Source organism: Anolis carolinensis, chromosome 2 (genome assembly GCF_035594765.1).
Source record: "Anolis carolinensis isolate JA03-04 chromosome 2, rAnoCar3.1.pri, whole genome shotgun sequence".
NCBI classification, from domain to species: Eukaryota; Metazoa; Chordata; class Lepidosauria; order Squamata; family Dactyloidae; genus Anolis; species Anolis carolinensis.
The window spans coordinates 195,109,840-195,125,291 of NC_085842.1; the positions used below are offsets into that span (position 1 = coordinate 195,109,840).

General features: G+C 40.4%; 1 protein-coding gene across 2 annotated transcripts; it reads left to right on the plus strand.

Moving 5' to 3' along the window:
- The first annotated feature begins 504 nt into the window (after positions 1-504).
- Positions 505-13,299, plus strand: LOC100566344 (trichohyalin). Of its 2 annotated transcripts, none has more exons than XM_008103086.2 (12): positions 505-599; positions 1,217-1,389; positions 2,782-2,916; positions 3,772-3,889; positions 5,156-5,206; positions 6,609-6,686; positions 6,823-6,879; positions 9,165-9,224; positions 10,808-10,872; positions 11,590-11,668; positions 11,951-12,012; positions 13,041-13,299. In XM_008103086.2, exons 2-12 carry the CDS (start codon positions 1,286-1,288, stop codon positions 13,237-13,239), a joined length of 1,008 nt encoding a protein of 335 aa, XP_008101293.2. In that variant the 5' UTR covers positions 505-599; positions 1,217-1,285; the 3' UTR covers positions 13,240-13,299. The 2 variants fall into 2 exon arrangements, with proteins under 2 accessions (XP_008101293.2, XP_062827544.1); XM_062971474.1 differs by having other exon boundaries at positions 10,811-10,872.
- The last annotated feature ends 2,153 nt before the right edge of the window (positions 13,300-15,452 follow it).

The window sequence follows — 15,452 nt, forward strand, 5'->3', positions numbered from 1 at the left end:
TACTTTAATTGCCATTGCTGAATGCTATAGCATCATGGGAGTTATACTTTTACAAGGTCTTTAGGCTTTCTCTGACAAATAGTTCTGGTGCTGCACTAAACTACAGCTCCCGTGATTCCATAACAATGCACAATAGCAGTTAAAGTGGTGTCCAGCTGTATTAACTCTACAGTATGGATGCATTCCTTAACAGTGTACAGCCTCCAATTCAAAGGCAAACTTGGATGCAAGTAGCTTTCATATAGACTTAGTTCTTATGTGAGGACTCCTGCTGCAAAAGCATAACACATGGAAATGTTACACTGCTTCCAAACATTAATTTCCAAGGAATTCCAGAACTCTGGAATAATTACCAATAATATATCTGTATTCTTGTCTCATACACATTTGGTCCATTAACAAGATAAGGAAGATGGAACACTGGGTTCAATTTTCATGAAAGGAAGAGTGGTAAGAAGCAAATGTGTTCAAGTTAAGCTGGTTGCTAAGTGACTTTTGATTCCGTTGGCAACTAGGCTTAGGTCACAGAAGATCTGGAAGGTAGGCTACGTGATGGTCATACATTCCTGCCTTACTGGTCTCCAACAGGCAGAAATTGGGTAAATATCTTGTTTTTCTTTCTTTAGCCCTTACACCAAAAAAGGCCTGTCATTTGCAAAGTTTACATTTCTTTGTTCACATGGACCTATACCCTTCCCTTACATATGTCTTCTGGATACCACAATTTAAGGGAGATGTTGACAAGCTGGAATGTGTCCAGAGGAGGGCAACTAAAATGATCAAGTGTCTGGAGAACAAGCCCTATGAGGAGCGGTTTAAGGAGCTGGGTATGTTTAGCCTGCAGAAGAGAAGGCTGAGAGGAGACATGATTACCATGTATATCAAGATGTGAGGGGAAGTCATAGGGAGGAGGGAGCAAGCTTGTTTTCTGCTGCCCTGGAGACTGGGACGTGGAACAACGGCTTCAAACTACAGGAAAGGAGATTCCACCTGAACATTAGGAAGAACTTCCTAACTGTGAGAGCTGTTTGGCAGTGGAACTCTTTTAAGCAGAGGCCGGATGGCCATCTGTCAGGGGTACTTTGAATGCAATTTCCTGCTTCTTGGCAGGGGGTTGGACTAGATGGTCCACGACTTCTCTTCCAACTCTATGATTCTATGATTCTTGACATCTACATATACTATAATTTAATGATGCCTCTCTTCCTTCTCCCAGCTCCTCCTCCTCCTCTGTGCCCAGAACAGGTTAATCTTCAAACTCTTTTGAAGGATCGCCATAGTCCAGATGGGCAAACATGCTGAATCTGCTCCAGAGGCAGAAGACCTGGCCAATGGAGGAACAGACAAGGAAGTGTCACAACACAACAAACTGAAGCAAGGGAGTCCAGGGTGTGTTTCCCCTTTTAAAAATAGTATTTTAAAGAAAAAATGTTATCAGCAAACAAGCTTCTAATCCAGTATGATGAACTGCACTGAGTTTGTTTTTTCAGACTATCCAGCTAAAAATGTCCAGCTGACTCAATGGCAAGGATTATAACAGAGCATCTTTCCAAAAGATCAGCATATAAAGAAAGGGAGAGACTTGCATTTTAACTTGTGTAGTTAATAAGTTTGTAATAGAATTTCAAGTGATCTTGGTATTCTCTAGAAACCTTTATTTCATTTACATTTTCGAGCCTCTATGTTTTGTATGTTTTTAATAGTGTTTTATCTGTGTTGTCGAAGGCTTTCATGGCCAGAATCACTGGATTGCTGTGAGTTTTCCAGGCTGTTCCAGAAGCATTCTCTCCTGACGTTTAACCCATATCTATGGCAGGCATCCTCAGACGTTGTGAGGTCTGTTGAAAACTAGGCACGTGAGGTTTATGTTGTTGTCTCATTTCCAACAGACCTCACAACCTCTGAGGATGCCTATCATAGATGTGGGTGAAAGGAACACGGCCATACAGTCCGAAAAACTCACAGCAACCCAGTGTTTTATCTCTTGCTTTAATAATGTTGTATCCTGCCTTGAGCCGAAGGGAGAGGCAGGTAATACATTTATTATTGTTGTTGTTATATCTTAATTTGCTTCCAAATACAACCAAATAAGAAAGAAGCTCATTTGCATTATAAAAATGAGATAGTTCAGACTCTTGTGCATTTACAGAAACAATATCAATCATACATCTATACAAAACACTGTAAAATTCAACAATTAAAAGTAGATGTATGATTGATGTTGTTTCTGTCAATGCATATGACCATTGGTCGGAGTATTGATAAATTGATAGATTGATTGACTCTTGTGATAAAATAATTATTTGTGATATAATTTTACTATTTCTCAAATCTTTTTGTTTTCTGAGAGATGACTATGAGCAAAGAGATTTGTCACAAAAGGGGAACTGTATTCTAGAAAGCAGGTAGTCATTAAAATATTGACTTTAAAGTCGTGGGGGTGTCAAACTAAATACGACATTATGTATGTATTGCTTGGCTTCTTTTTTAAGTAATAGATGGCAGGGCAAAAATCAAAGTTGGAGCTAGTGCATGGAAATTGCCCTTTTCCACAATACAAATGGACTTTAAATTGTTTCTTTCCATTTCAGGTCATGAAAAGGGATCATTCAAATTATGACAATAATGATCTTTTCCTCTCTGTTCATAGCCTCTCTCCAAGTTTTTAATGTCACATTTTGTTTTACCCAAAGAGTCACTAATAAGTCAGGTCTAAAATTTTAGAGAAGCTATCCATCAAAGCTTTAATTCCCCAATCATTCCTAAAATATTTGCATCTAGGAACTTTGAAGAAGAGAATGTCTGGCTGCAGGAGTGGATCCATGAAGAACTTGCCCATGGTGAAGTCTGGCAGAAGCAATATGAGTCTCTGTTGGGGCATCAGTCCCAGCTCTGCTCCTTGCTTCAGACCAAGAGGTGAGCCTTTTAGAATTTCTTCAAAGCTGACCATCCCTTGGGGCTGGAAAGGGATCAGACATCTGAAGTTGAAAGCAGGGCATGGGAAACCAGGCAAGAGCCATCCAGTTGCTGCCCTGGATTTGCAGAAGAACGTGTATAAATGTTGAGCTTCATTTGTCCAGAATTCTTAGGACCAGACGTGTTTTGGATTTTGGAGTACCAGTTTTTATAAATACCATGGAATAAGTACATAACGAGATATCTAGGAGATGCAATCCAAGCCTAAACACAAAATGTGTCTATGTATCATATATGTTCAATATACATGGGCTATGCACACATTTGTGCAAAAATACACATATTTATACAAAAATATGTTACAAATTATACTCTATTTTAAAACAATGTTGTATATGAAACAACATTTGTGTACATTGTTCTACCAGAAAGCAAAGGTGTTACTATCTCAGCCACCAATGAAGATAATCTTGGAGGATTTCAGATTCAGGAATTCTGGATCAGGGATGCTCAACTTATATAGACTTCCAGAAAAGATTTGAGGGGAGCCTGTATATTAGATGGATGACTGAAAACAGCAGCAGCCACATTTCTGGCTGTTACCTATTGGTTGTTAGTTAATCTTAGGCTATTATCCAATTGTAATTTAAATGTTTTAAAACAAAATGTGCAATACTGCAAAGGTTTTGGGATGTATGTCTCAGATTATCTGAAGAGTTTATATATATGCCTGACAAACAAGCAGTAGGAGGAAACCCATCTTTGGTAGGAAGGCCAGGGGTACTTCTGTTAAATAAAGAACTAAGTTGTTGGCAAAGTAGGAGATGGGCCATGACTAACTCTCGCTCTCCGTAGTTTGAAGCCTCTGGAGAAGAAGATCCAAGCATTGCAAGAAGAGCTGGAAGAAATCCAGGAGCTCTTGCGGAAGTGTCAGAATAGAAGCCGTCAACGACAACAACAAATCCAAAAGCAAGTGAGCCCCTTAAGAGATTTCTGAGAATCCTCCATTCTCCACCCACATCACGACTTAACACATTCCAGCTATTTCTTCACATAGTGTTCACAAAATCTAGAAGACATAAAATCTTTGGGGGTTTTTTTTACAGCAAAGATGGGGAATCTGTTTCCTTTTGCCCAATTTAATGCTTGACTGAATGTAAATAGCCCCAACAGGGAATAATTTCAGGTCTTGCAGGAGCAAGTGAGGGTCCTTCAAGACAGGCCCTATATCCCAGGATCTGATCCCAGGTTTTCTGCTGCCAGATAATCTGGGATAAACAGAAAATCTGGGATCAGACCCTGGGATATAGGGCCTGTCTAGAAGGGTCATGACAAATGCACTTTAGGTGAAGAGAAAGAGGGGGAAATTAGAACAGAAAAAACACAGCAAGTGACAGAGAACTGTGGCAAAAAAAGAGAGAAGAATGGCAGGCAGCTTTGCCTATTTTTGGCTCTGGTCATTGATTTCAGCTCCCTCCTAGCTGTAACATGGTCCCAGATAAAAGGATTGTGGCTCTCAACAGGGACTTGCAACCCCATGTATGAACACATATCCTTACCCACCTCATTTTTGGTAGTATCATTATTAAAATTGTGACTCATCACATTAAACTCAAAGTGTTAGGAACTAACTGACTCATCATTATGGATTTGGGATCAGTGCTGCAGAAAGAACTACCTTGGCACAGCAACCATTGAACCATTAGATATACACATTTGTCATTGTGCTCTGCTCTTCTACAGCTCTATCTTTAAACTATTAGGGTGGGTGTGGTCAACATCCCGTTGGTTAGCTTCAACTAGAGTAGATCTAGTGAATCAACATGTAGGTGAACCCAAGTGATTCAGTGGCCCTTCTTTAGTTAGGAACAAGATTTGGATCCTTGTATCCTATTCTATACATACATACATATACATATACATATACATATATATAACACGGTGCTCCACCTTGGAGGTGTCTATGGACAATGCCGGCTCTTCGGCTTAGAAATGGAGATGAGCACCGTCGGACACTAGACTTAATGTCAGGGCAAAACCTTTACCTTTACCATCCAATATTTAAGAGACTGCCAGAGGGCAGTCCTCTTTTTTAAAAAGATGTCCTATTGTTTGGAATTAGAAGTATTTTTAAAAGGGGGGCATAGTAGCCCTGATATTACCTACTAACCACTTGAATCTGGTTAATAGTATCTGGAAAGCAAGACTTAGATTTCTTCTTGTCCTTATTCAATTGCAGGAAAAAGAAAATCAGAGAATGGCAGAGACAGTTAAGGAACTGGAAAAAAAGGTGAGTGTCACTGATCAAGCAAAGTTGTAGCTGATCAACTGAAGGGAAAATCAGATAGGTGAACTGTTTCATTTCAAGAGGGTGTTCATTTTCGTGTCCTTGTGCTTTCTCATGTAGAATTCATGTAAAACAAATCTTGTCCTGATCAATCCAGACTACCCCTTCAAATTTAGCAGAATTATGTTCACCGCACAATCAACCTGGAAATTAGCATATTAATGTGGGTGCAGTACCCTTTTTCAGTGTGCTTTCCCAGTCACCAAAGAGTTATTTCACCATGTTGTTCCTGGTGTTGTGACAATGATGGTCCAAAAGGAGTCTCCCGCTCCTTTTCCTCATACACCCATGTGGTTTCTGATAATCTGTAGTTACACTCCTAATGTTTTATACTTTTCCTGCAGTTGGTTCTGGAGTTGTTGGAAGTACATCTTATACTTTTTCTTCAGAAATGTAACATGCTTTCAACTGTATCTATGTTTAGATTCTTGTTATAAAAGTATCTATTTTTGCAAGCTTTTCCAATTTAGTTCAACAAAGCATCTATTTTTATGGACAGTGGAAACACTGTATTTTATGCTTTGTCCAAGGGTTGCTGTGAGTTTTCCAGGGCAGTATGGCCATGTTCCAGAAGCATTCTCTCCTGATGTTTCACCCACATCTATGGCAGGCATCCTCTGAGGTTGGGAGGTCAGTTGGATAACTATGCAAGTGGGGTTTATATATCTGTGGAAGATCCAGGGTGGGAGAAAGAACTCTTGTCTTTTTGAGAAAAGTGTTAATGTTGCAATTGGCCACCTTGATTAGCATTGAATAGCCTTGCAGCTTCAAAGCCTGTCTGGTAACTCTAACACTCTAACAACCACCATGTCAGACTACACAGAGAAGTCATTGAAATCCACAAGCATGTGGACAATTTCAACAGAAAGGAGGAACCCAAGAACAAAATGTGGCTACCAGTATTTTAAAAACTCTAAAATCAGGACAGTAAATATAGATCAACACTCAGAAAACGGGAATTCCAGACAAGAAACAATCAGGGCCAGCTAACACCTCCCAACAAAGAATTCCCCCGGCAGGAAGCAGCCAGGATTTGAAGCTGCAAGGCCATTCAGTGCTAATCAAGGTGGCCAATTGCAACATTTACAGTTGCAACAGACAAAAGTTCTTTCTCCCACCCTGGACATATAAAACCTCTGAGGATGCCTGCCATAGATGTGGGCAAAACGTCAGGAGAGAATGCTTCTGGAACATGGCCATACAGCCTAGAAAACTCACAGTAACCCATTGTCTTTTATGTTACTGTGTACATTTATTGAACATTACTTTGTCATCTTCTCATTTAGGTGGTGTGCAAATATTGGTAAATAGGTAAACAAAAGTTTCCACTTATTATTCCACACAGGTCTTCAAACAACAGTTGGAGGAAAAGTCAAGCAAGGACATTCTGAAGGAGCTAAGATCAGAAGCCAATGAACAGAAGGTGAAAGGAGATCCATACTTGTTATGTATTTGTGTATAAGGAGCCCCATGGGTTTTAGCTGCCGGAGAAACCAAACTATGGTGATCTACAAATAATAATGGAGGCCATTGCAAACATTTTCTTACCCACTCCACAGAGGCACTTAGCTGAATGGGAGACCAAGTGGCAAGCAAAGAACGAGAGGATCAAACAGGTAAATTCAAATGCATTTATGGTGTAAATGTACTAAAATATTGATGACAAAATAGGCAGTTTTTGTGTACAAGTCAAAGGGACATCAAAATTGTTCTTTGCTGCTCTGGATACTTAAGAGTCCATTTATACAGGCCATAAAATTTCTAGTCCTGGATTCTGCCAAGATGTTTTCACTTTTCTGTGCTTCTGGGCAATCAACTTTATCTTTGTTGCCCTGGATAGCTCCTGGCCATCACTGGACACCTTTGCCAATGTCAGCAAATGTGCCTGACATTGAGAGGGGTGAGGGGAAGGGAGGGGCGTGATATTTCTTTCTCCTTTCTCCAAGACACCCATCAGCAGCCATGAGCGCTCTGGAGTTCTGTGGCCACTGCTGTAGCAACAAACAACAACTGGGACAGCTGCCATCTCCTTTTCTCCACGCCACAGAGTATGGGGAAAATGAGATGATGGCAAGGGCCTGTTTGAATAGTGGGGCCAGTTCTGAATTAGAGCCCACCTCACACACACCAAAGTGCAAAGAAGCTTTGGAGCATTCTGCATCTTTTCCTAGCATGGAGTAAAACCAAATTAGCTGGTTTTATCTCACATTAGGGGCTGGAAGTCCCTGGTTGTTGTCTGGGTGCCAAAAGGAGACTTCTGGCCAATTTTGGAGTAGGCACAGAACAATAGCTTCAAGCTACAGGAAGAGATATTTAATTTAAACATCAAAGATAAAGGTCTCCCCTTGATATTAAGTCTAGTCGTGTCTGACTCTGGAGGTTGGTCCTCATCTCCATTTCTAAGCCGAAGAGCCAGCGTTGTCCATAGACGCCTCCTAGGTCATGTGGCCAGCACAACTGCATGGAGAGCTGTTACCTTCCCACTGAAGCGGTACCTATTGATCTACACATACTTGCATGTTTTTGGACTGCTAGGTGGGCAGGAACTGGGGCTAACAATGGGAGCTCACCATCCCATGAATTTGAACCGCCAACCTTCCGGTCAGCAAATTCTGCAGCTTAGCAGTTTAACTTGCTGTGCCACCATAGCCCCCTATTTGAACATTAGAAAAATCTAATAACAATAACAATAACAATAACAATAAACCTTTATTTATAACTCACCCTAAATCCCTGAAGGTTAAGGGCTGTAAGAGCGGTTAAATAGTGAAATGGACTGCATTGTAGTGTGGTGGAATTTCCCTCTTCAGACGTTTTTAAACAGAGACTATATTCCCATTTACTGGGAGTGTTTTGATTTTATATCCCTGCATGGAAGAATAAGATTGAGCTGGATGGCCCTTGTGCTATCTGCCAAGTCTATAATTCTAAGATATAATGTTATTTTGGAAACAGGTTTCATCAATATAACCTATTAGCCTCAGTACCAAGACTGTACTAATGTAAGTTCATTTACACTGAAATTCAATGCCTTTTCCATTACTAATGTATCCTGGACATGTTGCATAGAAAGCCGTATTTTACTTGAGATATAGAAAGCTGACAGGAAGAAAATCAATTCATTTGAAATGTGCTGTTGGAGAAAAGTTCTGAAGATAGTGTGGACTTCTAAAAAGACAAAAAAAAATGGTTCCCAGAATAATTCAAGCTGAACTCTGTCTAGAAGCCAAGATGAGTAAATGGAAACTGATGTACCTGTACTTTGGCCATATTATGAGAAGACATGACTCACTAGAAAAGACAATAATCCTTGTAAGGTAGAAGGCAGTAAGAAAAGAGGGAAATTACATTCCAGATGAGAGAAGCCACCACAGGCTGTTGAGGATAGGGTGACTTCAAAGCCTTTCATTCATAGGGTTGCCATAAATCAATGTCAACTTGATGGCAGTTAACAACAGTTTGTCAAAGAACATACAGTCTCTGAATGTATAAGCACAAGAAAAACCTTGTAGAATCAGACCACTGGCCTCTCAAATCCAATATTTTGACACCACGTTGACCAATCAGAACCCCATGACAAGCCACAAACAGGACATGGGGATAGAACCACACTGCTTCTGATCATAAATATAATTATTATATCTAGCAGATAGCATTAATTAAGAACAGTTCTGATGGTTCACAGCTGGATGGATTGTCAACTGCAGTTGTGGTCCCAACTGATAATGATGATGTTTTATATCCCACATTTTCTGTCCACAAAAGAGACTCAGGCTACAGGAAACTTAGAGGAAATGAGCAATTGTTTATTAGTGCTACTAAGAGCCAGACAATTGAATTCTCTCCAGTTTGGAGGGCACCAGCAATGTGACTGGTTTATCTCTCCACATTTTGTTTCCAGAAACAACACCAAATCGATAAACTGAACACTACCATCCAAGAATTGTCTCTGACAAGCCAGGTATGTCCGGCCCAACCAGGTAACTTCTCTTCCATGAGTCACAGTAGCCACATGTATTAGACTGATGGTATAAGCTACTCATGAACACAAGAAAGTCACTGATATGTCCTCTACTATGAAACAAAGATTAACTTAAGCTGCTGAGGATACATCTACAGTGTTGAATTAATGCAGTTTAACACCACTCCAACTAGTATGGTTAAGTTCTATAGAATCCTGGGAGTTGTAGTTTTACAAAGCCTTTAGCATTCTCTGCCAAAGAATGTTGATATCCCATCAAACTACAAATTCATAGAACAGAGCCACAGCAGTTAAAATGGTGTCAAACTGCATTAATTTTACACTTGTAGATGCACCCTGAGTTTGAGTGCCAGGCATACAAGCATCTACTGTAATGCTATATCACTAAGCAAAACATAGTGGGTATTTTCCCCCAGTCTCCTCCTCAACTGGTATAGCACTAAAATGCCTCCAACTGAGACCTTACAGCTACTTGTGATTTTGTGAAATGAAATCCAGCATATCTATCTTGTTTGCTGTGACAAAATAAAATAATAATAATAATAATAATAATAATAATAATAATAATAATAATAATAAAGACAGGGTTTTGGAGCACAATACTCCTGACCTCACGATTGTGTTAAAAGACAAAATATGGCTTGTCGATGTCGCAATCCCAGGTGATGGCAGGATTGAGGAGAAACAACTGGAAAAGCTGACACTATATGAGAATTTAAAGATCAAATTGCAAAGACTCTAGCATAAGCCAGTCAAAGTGGTCCCAGTGGTGATCAGCACACTGGGTGCAGTGCCGAAAGGCCTTGGCCTGCACTTAAACACAATCGGCGCTGACAAAATTACCATCTGCCAGCTGCAGAAGGCCACCTTACTGGGATCTGCCCACATTATTCGCCAATATATCACACAGTCCTAGACACTTGGGAAGTGTCTGGCGTATGATCCAATACAACAGCCAGCAGAGTGTCTGCTGTGGACTCATCTTGTTGTGTTTCAAATAATAATAAATAATAATAATAATAATAATAATAATAACAATGGGAAAAGAAAGGGAAATTACCAAACGCATTCAATAGCTCAAGATTTCAAATGGTAATTCAGTTATCTCTAATAAGCAATATTTATCATTTTGAGATTAATCAATTTAAACACTTTTAAAAATACAAATAATGTAATCTCATTTTGAGACTAATCAATTTAAACAAACTTTTTAAAAAGTGTAAATAATGTAACTCCCAGCTTAGGTAATACTCATATACTCATATATAATCCTCATCTTCATGGTAATAAGACTGAGTGGGGGGACAAATTTTGTTAGTTCTGGGCCTGTGGAATCATTCTAGTTTTATTAATTCAAGAGACAGCAGAATGAGATGCTTCCAAATGGCAAGTGGTGCCTCCCAGCCCAGATTTGAAACGACAAGGCAGACATCTCTCATGGATGTTTTTCAAAGAATTTGCACCCTGGATCAACTGATTGTGTGGCATGGGTAGTGGAACTTTCTAAGTCTGGGGTATTCTTCTTCTTTCTCTCCTATGTTTTTCAAACATGCATGATGGAGGAGCTGCACAAAAGCATAACTGTCTTGGAAAACCGTGTGGTGGAAGCTCAGCAGGAAGAAGCACTGTACGGGTGACCCAATAAATTCTCCTGGTTGGTTGTGGCAAACAAAAGGGACAAATTAACCTCAGAAATGAACAATTTAGTAGTTAGTGTGTTTGTCAGAAGTCTGGATTCAAACACCAGTTCAGGACTGGACTCGATAACCCATAGATGACACTTAGAATCTTTGGAATTTAGTTCCTTAGTTGTAAAGTGTGTAAAATAGTACACCTGAACTAGAGTGTTATTTAACTTTGGGAATATGTGGTGGTTGTTGTCTACCTTCAAGATATTTCTAACTTATAATAGCAAAGCTATCACGGGACTTCTGTGATGAGATTTGTTCAGAGAAGGTTTGCCATTGCCTTCCTTTGATGTTGGAAAAGAGTGACTTCAAACTGTCCACATTGTTAGTAATGTTTGTTACACCTAGCAATGACATATTTTCCTGTAACAAACAGTGGCTATAATTCTCTGAGTGGGTGAGAGGGTATTTTTAAAAGCAAGTCAAGCTTGGGTAAGCATACAGCTTTGAAGACCTGGGCGTGAATACAACAATTCCCCAAAGTTAAGTGAGAAAAGTATTATTAAGAGATGCCCCACAATGCATTCTGGCTTTGGAGATGGGTCCTTTCTAGTCTTTCTGAGTCTTTTTCAGGAGAGATAAAGCAGGGTATAGAAATACTAATAATAGTCGTCTTTTTTTGGCTTGGATGTAAGAAATGCTGTGCTCTCTTTCAGTTTCCAAAAAGAAGTACTTTCTGGAGATGCAGGAGCTCCCGACAGTATCCTATGGGAGGAACGAGCATGTGACCAGATGGTATGATGGGGATGAAAAACATGGGCAGAGATAAGTGGCTGAGGCCTGTGGAGGTTATGTAGTTAATATAACATGTCTCAGGAAAGCAAACCAAGATCCTTTGGGAGCAAGCATAGCATATATATCATGCTCCCTGGCATTCTGAACACAGTATTTTCAAGCTTTAAACAGATGCACCTGGACTTTAGTGTTTATTTTTGAACCCTTCCTTTTGAAATTAAAGAAAGCTAAATCATTTCCATCTATTGAATATATCACAATGTGCTTTTTCTGTTCTCCCAGAAAAGACTTCCATACATGGGACTAAAGAGAATCAATTTCAAAAACAAGTTCCTCTCTTCAATGTAAGTTACCTAATGCAATATCATGCCCCCTCCAACATTTGAAAGATGAAAAGTGGGACATGTGTGACAGAATATGGCCAAGATGGCAGTAGTGATCAATGAAGATGGACACAAGTACTAGCAGAAGCTATAGTAATTTCCTTTTGTCTAAGGCAGTGGTTCCCAACCTGTGGTCTGTGGACCACCAGTGGTGCCCAAGAACTAAAATATGGTCCGCGGCCTCACTGTTACTACACTGTTGCAATGAGTGACTGGTCTCGCGAAACTTTCTTATAGTGCTAACAGGGATGTCGGGAGGGGAGAGGCTGACTACCCATGAAAGACACAACAACGAGCCTCCTGACTGCTCCTTCTCCTCCTCCTCCCTCCCTCCCCCTGAGCAAAGTTGTTCCATGTGGCGCCTGGAAGTGGAGGCACCTTGGTGTCTTTGTTTTTAGGCTTGTTCCTGGGGTTATTTGGGGTGCTGATTCAGAAAATTGCATTGGATAGAAAACATCAGATCTAGATTATTAAATATGGTTTTCTGTGGGTGGGCAGATGGTGTCTACTGGATGGCATATGTTCTTTATCAGAAACTAGAGCTGATGTGGTCTATTCAATGCAATTTTCCAAATCAGCACCCCAAATAACCAAACTGAACCTAAAGTTTACCAAAAACTGATTCGTAACCCTTGTGGTACTAATGTTGGAGAGTGATCCCTTGTCAAAGTGGCCCCTGATCAAAGTGGCCCCTGGTCAAAAAAAGGTTGGGAACCACTGGTCTAAGGATCTATAGAAGGGCATGATTCCTCCTCTCCTCTCCCTTCCACTGAATTGATGAACACAAACTATTTTTGCCCTTTTCAATTCTGCTTGCTGCCACTGAAATAAGCTGAAAGGGGAAAACCTCATCTAAGAAAGAAAATGTGTAAATTGCTGAGAATTATACTAACCCATGCAGCAATCTTTTTACTTGACTATTTCCCACTGGTCATTGTAACTGAGCCTGTGTTTCACCTCTTATAAATCACACTTTTCCTGTTTTGCAGGTGCCTTCCACGTCCAACTCTCTGGGCAGCTTGGAGCCTGCTGTGGGCATTAGCCAAGGCTCTGCTTTTGATGCTGCTTTTGGCTATTGTCTCCCATTTCATGTATGGCTGGTTCTTCGGCCATCCATGCACACAGATCACTTCAACTCCATTATTCTATATCAAGCCCATAAAGCAGTTGCCCCCTTTAGTTTTATAATGGCTGTTAAACAACTGTGATTCGAGTCCTTTAATAAAGTGTAATGGTAAGCAAAGTAAACATGTATCCCTGTCTGAAATGGTCATTTGCAGGTAAGCAATACTGTATAGCCAATAGTCATTGCTGTAGACCCGCTAAAATTGCTGGACCTACTTACATAAATCCATTAAACCATTCATGTGTTGTGTTGGCAGAAATTGTGCTAACTGTATTTGGCCTGACAGCAGCTCCTGCTCCCAGTGTTCACTAGAAGATTAAAGTTAGGCCCCTAGATGAGCCTGCGACCATACCAAATGCCCCAACACCAACCTTGGGATTGGATATCCCCCCCCGCCCCCAATGTGAAGTCATATCATCTGGGTGACTGTACAACTCCATAGCTTCAGCCTGAGATGGCTGGATAGACTACTGTCAGCAACACCATCATTAGCCCCATGATTTCATCTGTGTGCATCTCTCCAGGCCCTCCAGTCAACAGAAAACCATTTTACTAAAGGATTTCACATCCCCCTTGTTGCCAACTTTACCTTTATCTTTGGAAACCAAGGCTTGTTGCTGCTCAAATTCCTTGTTTTTGGTTAGGAGAGCATCCCGGTCACCACCTCAGATCTACATCATTTGGTGCACTGGCTAAAGGTGGAGGAAGAGGAGGGCACTTTGTAAGAGGCTTCCATGCAGTGCCTTTTCCCCTGGGTGCCACTGCAGCTGGCAGGCCCAGATTTCATGGTGATATTTTTAAGACACAGAGTCCTCAGAAAAACACAAAAAAACTACCCTCCACAATGGAGGAGAAGAGATTCCCTTGGTAGCTAAGGAAGCTTCAAAATGGGGCCAGCTCTATGGAACCTGTCAGTCGAAGAGTAAAGTATGGGGGCCTGAGCTGCTGAGGAGAGGAAACATCACCTTGTTCTAATCTAATAAACCCAAATGGAGCAGTCAGGAGAGATGGCCTTGTTTGCTACTGAGAGTGGGAGGGATGAACAGGTGCAAAGGGAAGGCAGAAGAGAGAAGCGCAGCATGGCTGTCTAATAGGCCATGAAAACAATTGGTCTACTCTAGGCAAAAGTGATGGGGATGGGGATAGTAACCAGAGACAATTTACCTAACTTGAAAATGGGTAATAATAAAAAATAATATACTTTGGCATGGTCATTAATTCAAATTGAGGTTGTAGTTCAAGGAAACAGAAACGACAACTTGGGAAAGCAGTTCTGAAGGAAATGGGTGAGATCCTCAACTACAAATATCAGTATCATCCATGCCTCCCAATTTCCATTTTCTTTGCAAGGGTGTGAAAATAAATCTTTCATTCAAGGGGTCTGTTAGGCAGTGGGGTGGATGGTACACTAACAGAATTCCCAGTATATCCCTAGATTTCAGACTCGGGTACACACAACGTATTACATTTTAAACTGTGTCGTTCAGGCTTGACCCCATGTAAGCCGCCCCGAGTCCCTTCGGGGAAATGGAGGCAGAGTACAAAAATAAAGTTATTGTTGTTGTTGTTGTTATTGACACAGAGTATGACACAGCAAACGAGATATATATGCTGGATTTCATATCACAGAATTACAAGTTGAACACTTACCAAGCGTTTAGGACTGTGTGATGTATTTTCGGATGATGTGTGCAGATCTCAGTAAGGTGGCCTTTTGCAGTTGACAGATAATAATAATAATAATAATTATTATTATTATTATTATTATTATTATTATTATTATTATTATTGTGATTAAGCTTCCTAGTAGGTAATCTGGTCAGGTTAAGATGATCTTTATAAATCATAGCTACCCCCCACTTCTTAATCTGAAGACTCCCTTGAAAGGAATAGTGACAATTTGAGCTTCCCACATCACAAGATGTGATCCTGTCATAGGGTCAGATCACATCAAGGACCCCAAATGGCCTGGGCCTAGACCAAAGGTCCCATTGAAGTTTCTTTGACTTACCTTTAGGTCCAGCAAGGTTTTAAAAACTTTTCAGGAAGTATCTCTATTGCTGTTTCTGCTGTTGCCAGAAGAGCAAAAAGGCAAACCTCATTCAGTATGTCAGATTATTCAGATCTGTTTTTCCCTCACTTCTGTCCCTTTGCTCATGTAAGATATGTATGACATATAGTACTTTGCAATGATTAATATGGGCAAGTTCTGTATGTGTATGTAATTGTGAGGGGGAGGGAGAGTCCCCCACATCCCATTCTTCAATAGTTGTAT